The following is a 13699-nucleotide window of genomic DNA, read 5'->3' as shown; positions in this document are numbered from 1 at the left end:
TATGCATAATTTAACCAGCTGAAGCGTGCAAGTGATAGTGATGCTAAAGATCACGTGACTGGACCCCGCTGCCTTAACCCACTTTACTATGTCCTGGACATACAATCTGACTCGGGTTACATCCGTACGGGTAGTGCGATCAACATCAAGGAAGAGCCGCGGTTTTTATATTGGCCGACCCAGCCCCGGGACTTAATTAATACAGGATGTTCCCTTTATCTGACAATGCGGGGTAGCTATCGGAGCTCCAGGCTACTTCTACGACTCATCCGGCGGCCACAATGTCTTCCACGGAACCCGAAGGAGATGAAGCCATCACGAAGGAAGAAATCACCGGCCAAGCATCCACTCCGATACCAGGGCCATCCCAGTCATCCTCCAAGCAGCCAAGGCTTCGCAATGCATGTAAGTCATAGCTCCCGCCCGCCCGTCTCCCGATCACCTCTTGGCCTTTGGCAGTCCAGCGAGAAGGCTCGTACCCACACCGGTCACTAACTCTCTCGCCCCCCGCAGTCACGGAACTCATGAAACCAACCCCCAAACCACCACCACCGCCACCAGCTCCTCCAAGGGCCTCCAACCTCACCAACCGCTTCAAGAACCGCGACGGCCTGGGCGCCTACACGGCGGACCCGACGGCCTTCCCGCCCAGCCGTGTGATCTATCACGACGATCGCTTCGTCGCCATCCACGACCTGTACCCCAAGGCAACGATACACACGCTGCTGCTGTCGCGCTCGCCCGCGCACGCCCTGCTCCACCCCTTCGACGCCCTCGACGACCCCGCCTTCCTGGCCGACGTGCAGGCTGAGGCCCTGCGCCTGAGGGCCCTCGTGGCCAAGGAGCTCCGGAGGCGCCTCGGCGCGGGGAGCGAGAGGGAGCGGCGGAGGGAGCGGGCGCTGGCCGAGCAACAGGTGCAGGGTGGCGGCGGCGGCGGCGGCGAGGTGGAGATCCCGGCGGGGAGGGACTGGGAGGCCGAGATCAGGGTCGGGATACACTCCCGACCCAGCATGAACCATCTGCATGTCCATGTGTTCTCGCGGGACATGCACAGCCCTTGCATGAAGCATCGGAAGCACTACAATTCCTTCAATACGCCGTTCCTGATCGACGTGGCTGACTTCCCGCTGGCAAAGGACGATCCGAGGCGCCATCCCGGACATCAGGGGTATCTGGACCGGAGCCTCAGGTGCTGGAGGTGTGGCAAGGAGTTCGGCAACAAGTTCAAGGCGTTAAAAGATCATCTGGAGGAGGAATTCGAGGAGTGGAAGAGGGAATGACGGGGCGCGCTAGACGGAGGATATATACCCAGGCACGAAAGTCAATGTGTCTGGAAAGGCACCTTGCGGAGAATAGATGCCATTTGCCCTCCTCTGGCTCAGAGACCAGAGACACCTCTGGGCCTAACCATCCTATCATCGGATATCAACCCTTCAATACGGAAAATGAGACTAACCAAACAAGTCCCCATTGAGCGCGTACCCTTTCGCCATCAAGAAAACAAACCGACCTATTAACACATGCTGGCAAAGGGGGCCGTGGCGCCCAACTGCTGACGTAGTTCAGCAAATGATGAAGTAGTCCAAAAAGCACGAATTCAATAGTACTTGAAACAATAAGCCCAGAAAGCATCCGTAGGCATCCCTTCAGCCCGCTGTTAAACAATTCCCCCCGTAAAAACAACCCGGCCGGACCCAGTATCGTCATTTAACCAGACTCTCCCCAGTAGTGACCACTTAGACGTCAGCCCGAGTGTCTGTAAAAAGCGGTGTTGGGCAAGGCGGACTTGTCTTACAGTATGCTCGGCCATTTAGTCAGGGCGGCTGCCAAAAGAGAAATAAACTTTCACGTTGGCTGGTTGGAAAGAAAAAGATGGCAGCACCAATCAGTTGTCCCGTCCAATCTTCTACCCGGCAAGAATATCACGAAAGGAGCGCGGGGGGAAGGGGTGCACGACGTGACGCACCAAGTTCTAGAACGCGTCACTCACTGGCGTCTTGCCCCTGGAAATCGCTCTCGTCGCCACCCGACTGCTGCTCCTCCTCGAACGCGGCATCGCTGCCACCCTCTGCGGCCTCGTCGTCGTCCTCCCCCGCCGGGGTGCCCCGCGTCCGCTTCGTCCCCGCCGCCTTGGCCGCGGCAGCCTTGCTGGGAGGAGTACCTGCCGCCGTCGTTATCGCCGCGGCGGCAGCGGTGTCCGACTTGCGGGGCCGGCCGCGACCCCTGCCCGTGGGCTTGGCGGGCGCGGCGGCCTTCTTCTCGGAGGCGTCCTTCCGCGGCCGGCCGACGGGCCGTTTTGTGCGCCCCGATGCTGCTGTCGTTGTCGCCGCCGCCGCCGTGGCCTTCTTGACGCCGCCGCTGCCCTTGGGGCGGCCGCGCGGCCGGCCGCTCGGGGGCTTGGTCTTCTTCTCGGAGGGGTCCTTGCGGGGGCGGCCTCGGCCGCGCTTGACGGGTTCGGTCGGCTCTGTGGGTGCCATGGATGGGAGGGAAGGGAAGACTAGGCTGATCGGGGGTTCTGGAATGTCGTGGGTTCTGGTTTTTTTAACGGCGGGCGGGGAGGGAGGGAGGGAGGTGATGTCGGGTTGTAAATTGGTAAACGCGCACGCACTCAGGGTAGCGGGGCCAGACCTGCAAACGCAGATGAAACAGTAAATGGGCTTATTAGAAGTAGGTATGAGTGTAGCTTGTGTTGTCCGTTTGTTTTATGGCTAGGAAGTGATGTCCGATTTTGCCTGTTTAAGGAAGCGCGTCGCGCGTTTGTGATGTTCCATTGTCCATCTATTGTGTAACCCTCGATTAATGCTTAGCGTAAAATACTGCGTGCATCTACAGGGGTAGGCCAGTTCGGAGCTGAGAATCTCACTTACACATACCTAACATGTAACATGCCAGGATTCGGAGAGAACGACACAGGGGATGAAAAAAAGGGCCGTCTGCGGCACAGCTCCAAGCGCAGTAAATGCACGAAGCAAGCCGTAGAAGATGAGGAAATGAAAGGATAATATTTCAGCTACGTTTCTTGTGCTTCCCCTGCATCCGCTTCGGAGCGTGTCGACCCAGCCATGTCATCACTGCCAAAGACTGCCCCGAACAGAGCGCCGGACAAAAAAGAAACTACCGGTTCCGCACCAACGCCACAGCCTGCGAATGGGGCGAGTCATATCACCCCGGCGGTTATCATCCGGTTCACTTACAGGATGTCTTCAACACTCAGTATCGCGTGATTCGTAAGCTCGGCTATGGCTCCTACTCTACAGTTTGGCTTGCCATTGACTTGCGGTTCGTCGTATCTTGTCTCCTCTGTCTTTGTCTGTTCGGCTCCCTGATTCGATCTCTCCTGTCTAGCTCATCTCACTACGTGGCATTGAAAATCGGTGTAGCAACCTCTGATCGACAAATTATGTCGAGGGAAATCTTGCTGTACGACTGTCTCGCGAAGCCGTCGGTGGATGCTGCCGGTTCCCGATACATAGCTTCCTCGCTCGATTGGTTCCATCACCATGGACCTAACGGGAAACATCTGTGTCTTGTATCTGAGGCCCTAGGACCAAATGTCAGTACCATGTTGCGTATGTCTCTGCAATGCCAAATAGGTGAGCCCTGGGAACGGCGATTCCCGAAAGAATGGGTTAGGCGTATCCTGCGAGATGTCCTCTTGGGATTACAATTCCTACACGCCAACAGCATTGTTCATGGTGATCTGCACCTAGGAAATATCCTTTTCACTGTCAGGCTTTCGGACATCAAATCCAGTCTGCCCGAAAGTCTTCAACAATATCCTGATCAAGGCACCCCTTTACGACGGTTGGACGGAAAGGTCGATCCTTGGGCTCCGCAGTATCTTCTGGAAGCGAAATCGCTCTACGACTGTACGTCGTTTGAGTTGGATCCTCTCGTAAAAATCGTCGATCTGGGGACGGGTAAGGACTACTGTATTATATATTTATTTATGACTTCGCCGGCTCACGTCTTCCTTAGCCTTTCCAGAAGAGTCACCTCTTACCCCTATAGCGACCCCGGCACCACTGCGAGCTCCTGAGGTGATTCTCAACTGCCAGCTTGGACGTGGCCTCGACATATGGAGTTTTGGATGTCTTCTTTTCGAGCTCATCACCGGACACCAACTATTCCAAGTTTGGGGGCTGGGAGGGAATCGGTACGACGAAACAACTAACGACGAGCATCTAATACAAGTCACCGAGATGCTCCATCCTCTACCTGAGACACTGTCCAGCAAATGGCCAAGGGTGAGCAGCTACTATGGCCCAAATGGGGAGCGATTAGATGCCCACGACGACATGTGCGACCCAGATGGAGAATCGAACACAGAGCGACTAGACTCCGACGACGATCTACCTGGTGTAAGGGGGGGGGACTGGGCTGATGGCGGAACAGATACTGACAGCTCAACGGACCAAGTCCCTCTAGCCTCTTCGCGGCGCTATGACTCACTTGAAGCGCGGTTTAGGGCTGTAAAGCCCCCTGACATCGACGAGAAGGAAGAAATGGAGATTGTGCAGCTGATCCGGCTGGCTCTGCAGCCCGACGCCGTGAAGCGTGCTTCGGCGGCTCAGCTTCTTCAGCAAGCGTGGTTCTGCCAATGATGCAGCAATACCCGTTTCTGACGTTTGGGCCCAAATTGCCAGTGCCATTACTTTCAACCAGCGAAGCTTCGAGATGAAAAGTTAGAGTGGAGAACGTTCACGCGTCGCGTCGCCTCTGGCCAAACCTTCCGGGTTACTGAACTTAGTGATATATTGGCTCCAAAGCTTCTGATGACTGGCCTTTCGCCATTCCTCAATGTCCTATAAATACTCCCCGATCCTCATTCAATTCTATTATCTCCCTCTCTCCTTGCCTTGAACTACCTCTATCACGACAAGTGCAGACACAACCTCCAATCATGCTGTCCCCAAAATATCACATCATTTACTGGCTAGCCTCAGTCGCAGCAGCCGTCACCTATAGGCTTATCTCAACAATTTAGTGGCACGATAGGCTCTTCCACTCACTCCTCTACCCACTGTTGGCCGATAAGTTATTCTTCTTGTGGCAGGGGCCCAATCATGAGAGGATAGATGCGTGGTCTTGGAGGTCATGTTGGCATTTTGTCTCAACAGCTTTCCTTCTCGTGTCTTTGGGCACAGCTGTGGAGGCTCTCTGCAAGGATGAACTCGAGTTGCGGTAGGTTGGATTTACGCATGTCCTCCTTGCGTTTTCGACCCTTGGCTGTCTCGAATCAGTCAGGCAGAATGTAAGTCGATGAACATTTAACCCTGAGTTTTGGCATATGCTCCCCCTCCTAGAATTCTATAACACACAACCTGCTAACTGCTGCTTCATAGAGGAGAGACATTGAGCCCTGTTTCGGACTCGCCCCCCGAATTGTACACATTCAACCAGACACTTTACGCCGAAAGCTCTACTCCATTGGCTTTGGTGCTATTGTGAATACGAGTATTCGGCACCTGTTCAGTCTCATATTGCGACTATCCTACGGGCCCGAGACTGCCTCACGGAAATCTTTCCCTAGCCTCATGACCATACATTGCGTAGCAATCGCAGCCGTATTGCCATTGCTACTTGGCCCACTCGCAGACGGGCTGAGACAGTAAGTGATCAAGCTTTTCCGCGACTTTCGGGAAGCCCCTGACTAATTGAGCACAAATAATTATTATACCTCGCTCACAAGCGTGAGTTTCCTGAATGGGTGCCTGAGGCGACGCCGCTCCTCGCTGTGGGGGAGAAATGGACTTGGCGGAAGCTTACGATCATGGATTCTTCTGCACAGTTGATATTATTGGGTCTGGTTGTGAGTATGGACCGATCGGGACATGCAGAACAAGCCATAGGATTATAAGATGGAGGAGAAAAAGGAAAGCCATTCGGCAAGCAGCCAGGCCCCATATTGATATGGCTCGCAAAATGGTTCACCGAAGTTGGATTCCATCACAGGGGTCTGGGACCAACTTGACGTTGACGTCGGTCAATTACATCTTAGGGTCATGGTATAGGGAAATATGCAAGTACCTAGGCATATGCCTAGAGACGACTATACGCATGTACTGTGCAGCACAGAAGTACATACAGTGCATAACCTTAAATGCGGGTGGCGAAATGGAGCTTATAATTAGGTACCTAGGTACCCCAACCCCACTATGGAAATTCAGGTATGCATTGGAGCTGTGATTTTAATATGCACGACATCGGTCAAAAAAGTCGAGCTGAGTTGGATTCACTTATTATAAGTCTTAGGGTTTTTCTTATATTGCTTTCTTCACTTTCTGACCGGTCCGTCATGTTTACTTTGTGAAACCCTGTCCATGGTAGACTGAGATTCTAGCCAACAACCTAAGCCTCGACAGAGCAGAGCCAAGAGAGATGGTCAAGAAGGGCAAGGGCAAGGAGAAGAGCACTCCTGTGGCAAAGAGCACTCCCCCAGCAGCACCTGCTGCAACGAGCAAAGGGAAGAAAGTGAAAGCCCCGGCAGAGGACGACTTCATCATCTTCAGCAACTCCCCAAATGACGGACAAGGGAGGCGAGGTGGACCGTCCGGTTCGAGCAAGCCCGCCCCTCCAACTGCTGATGTGCCCGGTGAGGCTCCTATAGGACCTCCAAAGCCGACCATCAAACAGATTATCGGGGGCGCGTCGTGGACTGGAAAACTACCCGTCAATCTCCTGTCTGAGCACTGCCAGAAGCAAAAGTGGGGGAGGCCGGAATATGAGACTGTAAGCGGCCGTTGATGGGACCTGTTGATATGTAGTTAATCAAAGACCAGCGCAAAACTTCCGAGGGCTTCTCTGTCCTCGTAAGCCTCAGTGCAAAGAATCCGAAGACCCAGGAGACCGTCAAACTGGCCCCCTTCAAGCTGCCTCCTAGTCATGTACATCTTGCCTACAAGCCCACCGCGCTGGAAGCAAAGCATGCCGCTGCCACTTTTGCCCTGTTCAGAGTCTGCAGTATGAAGAACCTGCATATGATGCTGCCCCCTGACCACAAAGCTCTCTGGAAGGAGTTTGAAGCCCTGAAAAAACTTGATGTTAAGGAAGGGAAGGCCTGGATGTATGAGGCTGATCCGTTCGCAACCCTGCGGGAAAGAGAGGAGGCAAAGGTTGCTGCGGAAAGGAAAAGGAAGGAAGTCCAGGCGGCCAAAGAGAAGGCCGCAAACATGCCTGGAGCATCTGGCTTGGTGCTCAGGGGCGATGCTGCCAGCGCCTCTGGCAGTGGATATAACCCAATGAGAGGCTGGACCGCAGTACCAAAGATCGAAATGGGCAACAAGACGCGGACCCAGCTTGAAGATATCATCCGCCGGGGGTCTGTCTGGAACCCGTATGGGGTTGAGATGCCAGCCTCGCAAAGGGAAAGCATCGTCAGGGAGTTCAAGGGACTTGGTTTCCGACCAAGCCACGCCGAGGAGGCCGTCAAGGAGTGCAAGGATCGCGAGGAGACTCTCGAGTGGCTTCTCATCCACGTTCCTGAAGACGACCTCCCCCGCTGGGCTCTGCCCGGAAGCTACACTGCTGGAGTGACTGTCGGTGCTACCGACTTGCGAACAGAAGGCGCCATCAAACGTCTCAGCCAGTCGGGTTATTCAGCCGAGCTCTGCCGCAGGGTACTCGAGTCGAACAACGGCGATGAGGGCAGGGCGGCCGAGGCACTTCAAAAAATCTTGCTGGCCAGCGGCGTGGAGCGACTCGATGGCTCTAACGGGACATCATCCGACCCGCTGGGGTCCTCCGAGCAGGTAGACGAGGCCTGGGAGGAGGAAATGGGAAGCCTGGAAGCCGTTCTTAGCGACCAATACACTCGCCTCTCACCGGATGTCTGCCAGATACAGATTATGTCGGTCATCAATGGACCGGAATGCGATGTGGAGACCTTCATGCAGTTCCGAAAATCGCCACACTATCCTTCACAAATCATCCTCTCCGTTGCCGCCAAGCTCCCGGCATATATCAAGCTGAGCATCATCAAGAAGGCCCTAGAGTACGTCGACGAGTCTCTACGGGGCGAAGAGATGAAGATATACTACGTTGTTTGCTGGATACAGGAATGCATCAACGATATCATAGATAACCCCGGTGCTCTGCGGGACGTTTCGGCAGTGGCCTCTGCGGCTTCGGAGGAGCAACCGGCGGCGAGTAAGAGGGCGGGTCGAAGGGGACCACGGCACCCAAGGCCCCTCGACCGCACACCAGACCTTCGGGGCAAGGAGGAGTGGCTTCGGCGCCAGGGGACTCCTGCGTACAAAAAGATGGTGTCCCAGAGGGAGAGACTTCCTGCGTGGCAGATTCGACACGAGATTGTTCAGACTGTCAGCGAGAACCAGGTGACCATTATAGCTGGAGAGACCGGCTCCGGCAAGTCGACACAGTCTGTCCAGTTCGTCTTGGACGACCTCTACAGCAAAGCCCTCGGCAACAGCGCAAACATCGTCGTGACCCAGCCAAGGCGGATATCTGCCCTTGGCCTTGCCGATCGTGTTAGCGAGGAGCGCTGCTCTCCGGTCGGCCAAGAGGTCGGCTACTCCATCCGCGGCGAGACCAAGACAAGCCCGAGGACCAAGATCACCTTTGTCACGACGGGAGTGCTTCTCAGGCGCCTCCAGACGTCGGGTGGCCGTACCGAAGATGTTGTTGCCTCGCTCGCAGACGTCAGCCACGTCGTCATCGATGAGGTCCACGAGCGGAGTCTTGATACCGATTTCCTCCTCAGCATTCTCCGAGACGTCCTCCAGCAACGACGCGACCTGAAGCTCATCCTCATGAGCGCTACCCTAGACTCGGCAACGTTCCGAGATTATTTCGCCGGCAGCGGTGCCCAATACTTGACTGTGGGGATGGTCGAAATCGAGGGACGGACATTCCCCGTGCAGGACTACTATCTCGACGATGTGATCCACATGACAGGCTTCGCCGTCGGGTCTCGGAACGACTACCGAGATGAAGACACTGCCACCAAGTCGCTTGACCCGATCAACAAGACCATCCAGAGGCTAGGCAGCCGTATCAACTACGACCTCCTCGTCGAGACCGTCCGGGCCATCGACGCGGATCTGGCCCAGACCCAGAAGTCGGGCGGCATCCTCATTTTCCTCCCGGGCGTGGCCGAGATCAACCGCGCGTGCAATACGCTCCAGTCAACCTCGTCTCTGCACGTTCTTCCCCTACACGCCTCTCTCGAGACGAGAGAGCAGAAGAAGGTATTCGCCGCGGCACCGTCGGGCAAGCGCAAGGTCGTCGTGGCGACAAACGTCGCCGAGACATCGATCACGATCGACGACATCGTGGCGGTCATCGACAGCGGCAGGGTGAAGGAGACGTCCTTCGACCCGCAGACCAACATGCGGAAGCTGGAGGAGACGTGGGGCTCGCGGGCGGCGTGCAAGCAGCGGCGCGGCAGGGCCGGCCGCGTCCAGGCAGGCAAGTGCTACAAAATGTACACGCGCAACCTGGAGCTGCAGATGGCCGAGCGGCCCGAGCCCGAGATACGGCGCGTCCCGCTGGAGCAGCTCTGCCTGTCGGTCCGGGCGATGGGGATCAGGGACGTGCCGTGGTTCCTGTCCCGGACGCCGACGCCGCCCGAGGAGACGGCCGTGGAAGGGGCGATCAAGATGCTCCGGAGGATGGGGGCCCTCGACGGCGAGGAGCTGACGGCGCTGGGCCAGCAGCTCGCCATGATACCCGCGGACCTCCGGTGCGGGAAACTGATGGTCTTCGGGGCCATCTTCGGGTGCCTCGACGGCAGCGTCACCATCGCGGCGATCCTGAGCACCAGGAGCCCGTTCCTGTCGCCGCCCGACAAGCGCGACCAGGCCAAGGAGGCGAGGATGAGGTTCGCCCGGGGCGACGGCGACCTCCTCACCGACCTGCGCGCCTTCCAGCAGTGGGACGAGATGATGCAGGACCGCGTCCCCCAGCGGCACGTCCGCATGTTCTGCGACGAGAACTTCCTCTCCTTCAACACCCTGTCCGACATCGCCTCGACGAGGACGCAGTACTACTCCGCGCTGTCGGAGATCGGCATCACGGCGCCGGGCTCGGCCGCGGGGTTCCCTTACAACAACAGGGGGTCGACCACGACCCCGTCGGCTCCTCCGTCGTCGTCGTCGATGACCCTCCTCCGGGCGCTGACCGCCTCGGCCTTCAGCCCGCAGATTGCGCGCATCCAGTTCCCGGACAAGAAGTTCGCGACGTCCATGTCGGGCGCCGTGGAGCTGGACCCGGAGGCCAAGACGATCAGGTACTTTGCGCAGGAGAGCGGGCGCGTCTTCGTCCACCCCGGCAGCACCCTGTTCGACAACCAGGGGTTCTCCGGCAACGCCGCCTTCCTGTCGTACTTCACCATGATCTCGACCTCAAAGGTGTTCATCAGGGACCTCACACGTGAGTTACACAACCACCATCCTATCCATCTATCTGTGCCCTGATACTCCTCGTCTGTGTGAAAAAACATGCTCACTCTTCCCAGCCTTCAACGCCTACACGCTCCTCCTCTTCTCCGGCGCCATCGACCTCGACACAATGGGCCGCGGCCTCGTGGTCGACGGCTGGCTGCGCCTGCGCGGCTGGGCGCGGATAGGGGTCCTGGTCTCGAGGCTGCGCGGCATGGTGGACAACATCATCGCCATGAAGGTCGACAACCCGTCGCTGGACCTGCGGACCAACGAGGTCATCAGGATCGTGACGAAGCTCATTGAGCTGGATGGCATGGACGCATAGACAGGAAGCTAGAGGAATGGGGGGTGAGGGAGGGGTTGGGAATCGTTACGTAGCACAGCGCCGAGGCCGTGGGGTTAAAAATTGAGGCAAGCATGGGTATAGATGGTATCTGGAGGACGCGTACTACGACTACTACGAAAACGCCGCCTATGATGAAGAAGTGGCCACCCAGGCGGAGGCAGGCCAAGGAGAATCCCAAGGCAAGGGCAAGGTAAAGAGAAAGAGAAGGCCGAAAAAGAGAGGGGAGAAATAGCCTAGTTCTCAGCATCTGTATGCAGATCACGACCAATCTATTAATCCGCCCGAGCCCCATATTCATTTACCTACCGGCTATGCGTGCCTCAGGCCTCCCGTGCGTCTCCTTATTCCTTGTTGTAGTGCACCTTGTGCGCCTCGCTGTGACGCTCGTGATCCTTGCGATCCTTGCGATCCTTGTGATCCTTGTGATCCTCGTGATCCTCGCGGAGCCTGCTGTTGGCTTTGGTGATGTGGGGGTAGTGTAGCCGAATAGTCCTTTCCACTTACGTCTTTGTAGAGGTGTGCTGTAATGAGGCTGTCGCTGCCCTTGCCTGCCCTTGCTCTCGCCCTGAACCCCTCTGTCTCTTGTTGCCTCCTTGTAACGACTATGATAAATGCAGAGGCAAGGAGCTGCTGGGTCATCAGTCCCGTTAATAACCAGGCCTGGATCCATCTTAGGCGCGAGGAGAACCACCTAAGTTTCGAGCCGCAGTCAGCTTTGATCTCTATCCTTATCGTTCTAGGGCGAAGTGAATATGTACGCCATGAAGTCGATCTGCAAACACAGAAGCACGGAACGGGCATCACCCTCTCAATCCGATACTGCATGGGAACGACACAGCTGACACGTTCACAGCGTTAAGTGGTCAGCCCTCTTTGGTCGCCTCCTTTGGTCTGAGATACTGGTATGTGTCGGTAAAGAGGTATGTAGGCAGATCTTGGCGCGCGCAGGTTGTCCTACGCAGAAACCTTCTGTCAGAATTGTGTGTGAAACCACGCCTGCTTCAACACGTCCTGCGCGCTAAGCCGTTCTTCCGGCTGGTATCTTAACAGTCTTTCCAGCAGGTCCGCCAGGATCGTAGCCTCAGCTTCTGAAATGAGCTGAAACCGCGGATGAGCGCAGCCCTGCCCAGTACAGTCGTGGCAACTGGCGAGTTTCTCTTGAATGGGACGGGGGCGTTCCACTTGCGGCTCGATGCATGTATCTCCATTCCCTGAAAGCGGATTAGATGGAGTCGCGCCGGTGTCTGATTCGTTGTCCGATTCGGAGTAGTATGTTGCCCACGGCTCTGGGGCTCCCCTAGGAGAGAGGCAATCTCATCTACGTAGTCCTCCTTACGGAGGCCGACCAGCTGGAATACGTCAAAAAGTCGCCGACCGAGCCGTATTTCGTACAGTGTACAGCCCAGAGACCAGAGATCCATGGGTGTGCTGCCTGAACTGTCGAGGACCACCTCTGGCGCCGCATAGTTGGCCGGAATGCCGAAGGCTGCAGGGGGCGGTCGCTGAGATGTGTCGAATGACTGGCCAAAGTCAATAACCTGCGTACGTCGTGATATGACGGAAAGATAGACGTCTCCAAAGTCAGGCGGGTAGACGAGGTATTTTGGGGCATAAGGCATTTCCGGAGTTGGCCGAGAGTCGGTGCGAATGTGAACGTCTGTCGTTTCTGGCTCTCCGAGAAGGGAGAGCACCTGCTCCTCGTCTAGGCCATCAAGACCCTGTAGCTCCAGAAGAATATTCCAAGGCCGGAAATCTGCCATGGACATTTAGTGAAGGAAGACAGAGGGGTACTTATTATACCCAACATACCTCCATGGCAGATGCCACGGCTGTGCAGTGCAGCCAGACCCGCAACCGCCTGTCGCGATATCTCTTGGAGAATCTCGATGTAATCCACTTGTCCGTCGAATATATTTGCCGCATCTCGTGCCACCGGCCCCAGTACAGGATACACAAGGCAGACGTGTGTTCCGTTGGGGCTCTGGCTCACAAGCTGCTTCAGAGGGAGATAAGTGTTGCGCACCGGGGACCTTATTCACCTTATCTATGCCTTCTCTTTCTCTTTCTCTTTCTCTCGTCAGGTTAGCAGCCAGCAGTAGCTCACTACAGCTGTCTTTTTCCGCCTCGCTGGCGATGAGAATCTTAACGGCGACGTATGACGGTGTATCGGCGTGCTGGTCTCGGCAGAGCCATACAGTCGCATATCCGCCGTGGCCGAGTTTATGGATGATGCGGTACTGGCCGTCGTTAATCTCGTCGTGCAGATGGATAGGACAGTATCCTCCAGGGCGAAAACTGTGAAACCTCTCTAGGTCATCGTCCACTCCGCGAATGTAGAGCCTCCTCCACAAACTATCAGCAGCCTGGGGCAAGTCTGAGACCACCCGCCCCGGCCTTGGAGGGCCAGTTACCCTGATAGGGGGTCTCTTAGGGTACATATAGTGGCATCCCCGAGAATTGGCAGCTGCGAGCGCGACAAATGTTTTGCCGAAGACTTTGGCGGCAGCGGGTGCGGGTTGCTTGGGCAGATTCATCCCCCAATTGCCATCGGATACGGTGGGCGACAGCTGCATACCCTAGTGCACAATCACGTATATGCCAATATGCATAGTACCAGCCATAGAGTTAGAATTATCTTCTAGAGCTTGAAGTGGCCTGACATCACCTACATTTTCTCCTTCAAACTCCCAAGGTCAGCCGGGCCCAAGAGACATGCCCGGAGCATGGATGATGCTCGTTGCAGCATCGACACCGGAGATCGAGGCGTTGCCCCACAGTCTGCATAGTATGCCCAACATTCTGAAGAGGGACAAGGCTGGGTGGGACAGCTACCCGGTGCGTGGCCCGAGTTCTGCTGTGCGTGAAGTTGATCATTGCAGGATAGAGTCAACCAACCAATCTTCGGCGAACAGGCCAGATTGTAGTTGAGACAATCCATTTCAGTCGCATA

At 56.2% G+C, this 13699-nt stretch overlaps 4 protein-coding genes across 4 annotated transcripts; 2 read left to right on the top strand and 2 right to left on the bottom strand.

The window, feature by feature from the left end:
• The first annotated feature begins 123 nt into the window (after positions 1–123).
• Positions 124–1769, top strand: QBC33DRAFT_528328 (HIT domain-containing protein). Its single transcript, XM_060427050.1, has 2 exons — positions 124–405; positions 514–1769. The coding sequence occupies exons 1-2, from the start codon at positions 282–284 to the stop codon at positions 1278–1280; spliced, it is 891 nt and encodes a 296-aa protein (XP_060286736.1). The 5' UTR covers positions 124–281; the 3' UTR covers positions 1281–1769.
• On the bottom strand, positions 1550–2762 carry QBC33DRAFT_270415 (uncharacterized protein). Its single transcript, XM_060423180.1, has 3 exons — positions 1967–2762; positions 1787–1854; positions 1550–1735 (listed from the first exon to the last, which is right to left on the bottom strand). The coding sequence occupies exon 1, from the start codon at positions 2475–2477 to the stop codon at positions 1983–1985; it is 495 nt and encodes a 164-aa protein (XP_060286735.1). The 5' UTR covers positions 2478–2762; the 3' UTR covers positions 1550–1735; positions 1787–1854; positions 1967–1982.
• A 3425-nt stretch (positions 2763–6187) lies between these two features.
• QBC33DRAFT_528315 (P-loop containing nucleoside triphosphate hydrolase protein) lies at positions 6188–11055 on the top strand. Its single transcript, XM_060427049.1, has 3 exons — positions 6188–6732; positions 6783–10392; positions 10478–11055. Exons 1-3 carry the CDS (start codon positions 6382–6384, stop codon positions 10726–10728), a joined length of 4212 nt encoding a protein of 1403 aa, XP_060286734.1. The 5' UTR covers positions 6188–6381; the 3' UTR covers positions 10729–11055.
• Positions 11056–11721: 666 nt separating this feature from the next.
• Positions 11722–13687, bottom strand: QBC33DRAFT_576190 (kinase-like domain-containing protein; the record flags this gene model as incomplete). The annotated part of the gene is made up of 5 exons (XM_060430889.1): positions 11722–12033; positions 12072–12502; positions 12559–12742; positions 12780–13123; positions 13645–13687. The coding sequence occupies 5 exons, from the start codon at positions 13685–13687 to the stop codon at positions 11722–11724; spliced, it is 1314 nt and encodes a 437-aa protein (XP_060286733.1).
• Positions 13688–13699: the final 12 nt, after the last annotated feature.

The sequence above is a fragment of the Phialemonium atrogriseum genome, assembly GCF_030411735.1.
Source record: "Phialemonium atrogriseum strain 8032-3 unplaced genomic scaffold QBC33scaffold_4, whole genome shotgun sequence".
Lineage (NCBI taxonomy): Eukaryota > Fungi > Ascomycota > Sordariomycetes > Cephalothecales > Cephalothecaceae > Phialemonium > Phialemonium atrogriseum.
The sequence above is the reverse complement of the archived record's forward strand: the minus strand, read 5'-3'. Positions and strand labels throughout refer to the sequence as shown.

Coding starts and splice junctions, on each gene's coding strand:
- QBC33DRAFT_528328 (XM_060427050.1), top strand. CDS start 282: ATGTCTTCCACGGAACCCGAAGGAGATGAAGCCATCACGAAGGAAGAA. Junction 406..513: donor GCCAAGGCTTCGCAATGCAT/GTAAGTCATAGC, acceptor CGCCCCCCGCAG/TCACGGAACTCATGAAACCA.
- QBC33DRAFT_270415 (XM_060423180.1), bottom strand. CDS start 2,477: ATGGCACCCACAGAGCCGACCGAACCCGTCAAGCGCGGCCGAGGCCGC.
- QBC33DRAFT_528315 (XM_060427049.1), top strand. CDS start 6,382: ATGGTCAAGAAGGGCAAGGGCAAGGAGAAGAGCACTCCTGTGGCAAAG. Junction 6,733..6,782: donor GGAGGCCGGAATATGAGACT/GTAAGCGGCCGT, acceptor ATCAAAGACCAG/CGCAAAACTTCCGAGGGCTT. Junction 10,393..10,477: donor GTTCATCAGGGACCTCACAC/GTGAGTTACACA, acceptor CACTCTTCCCAG/CCTTCAACGCCTACACGCTC.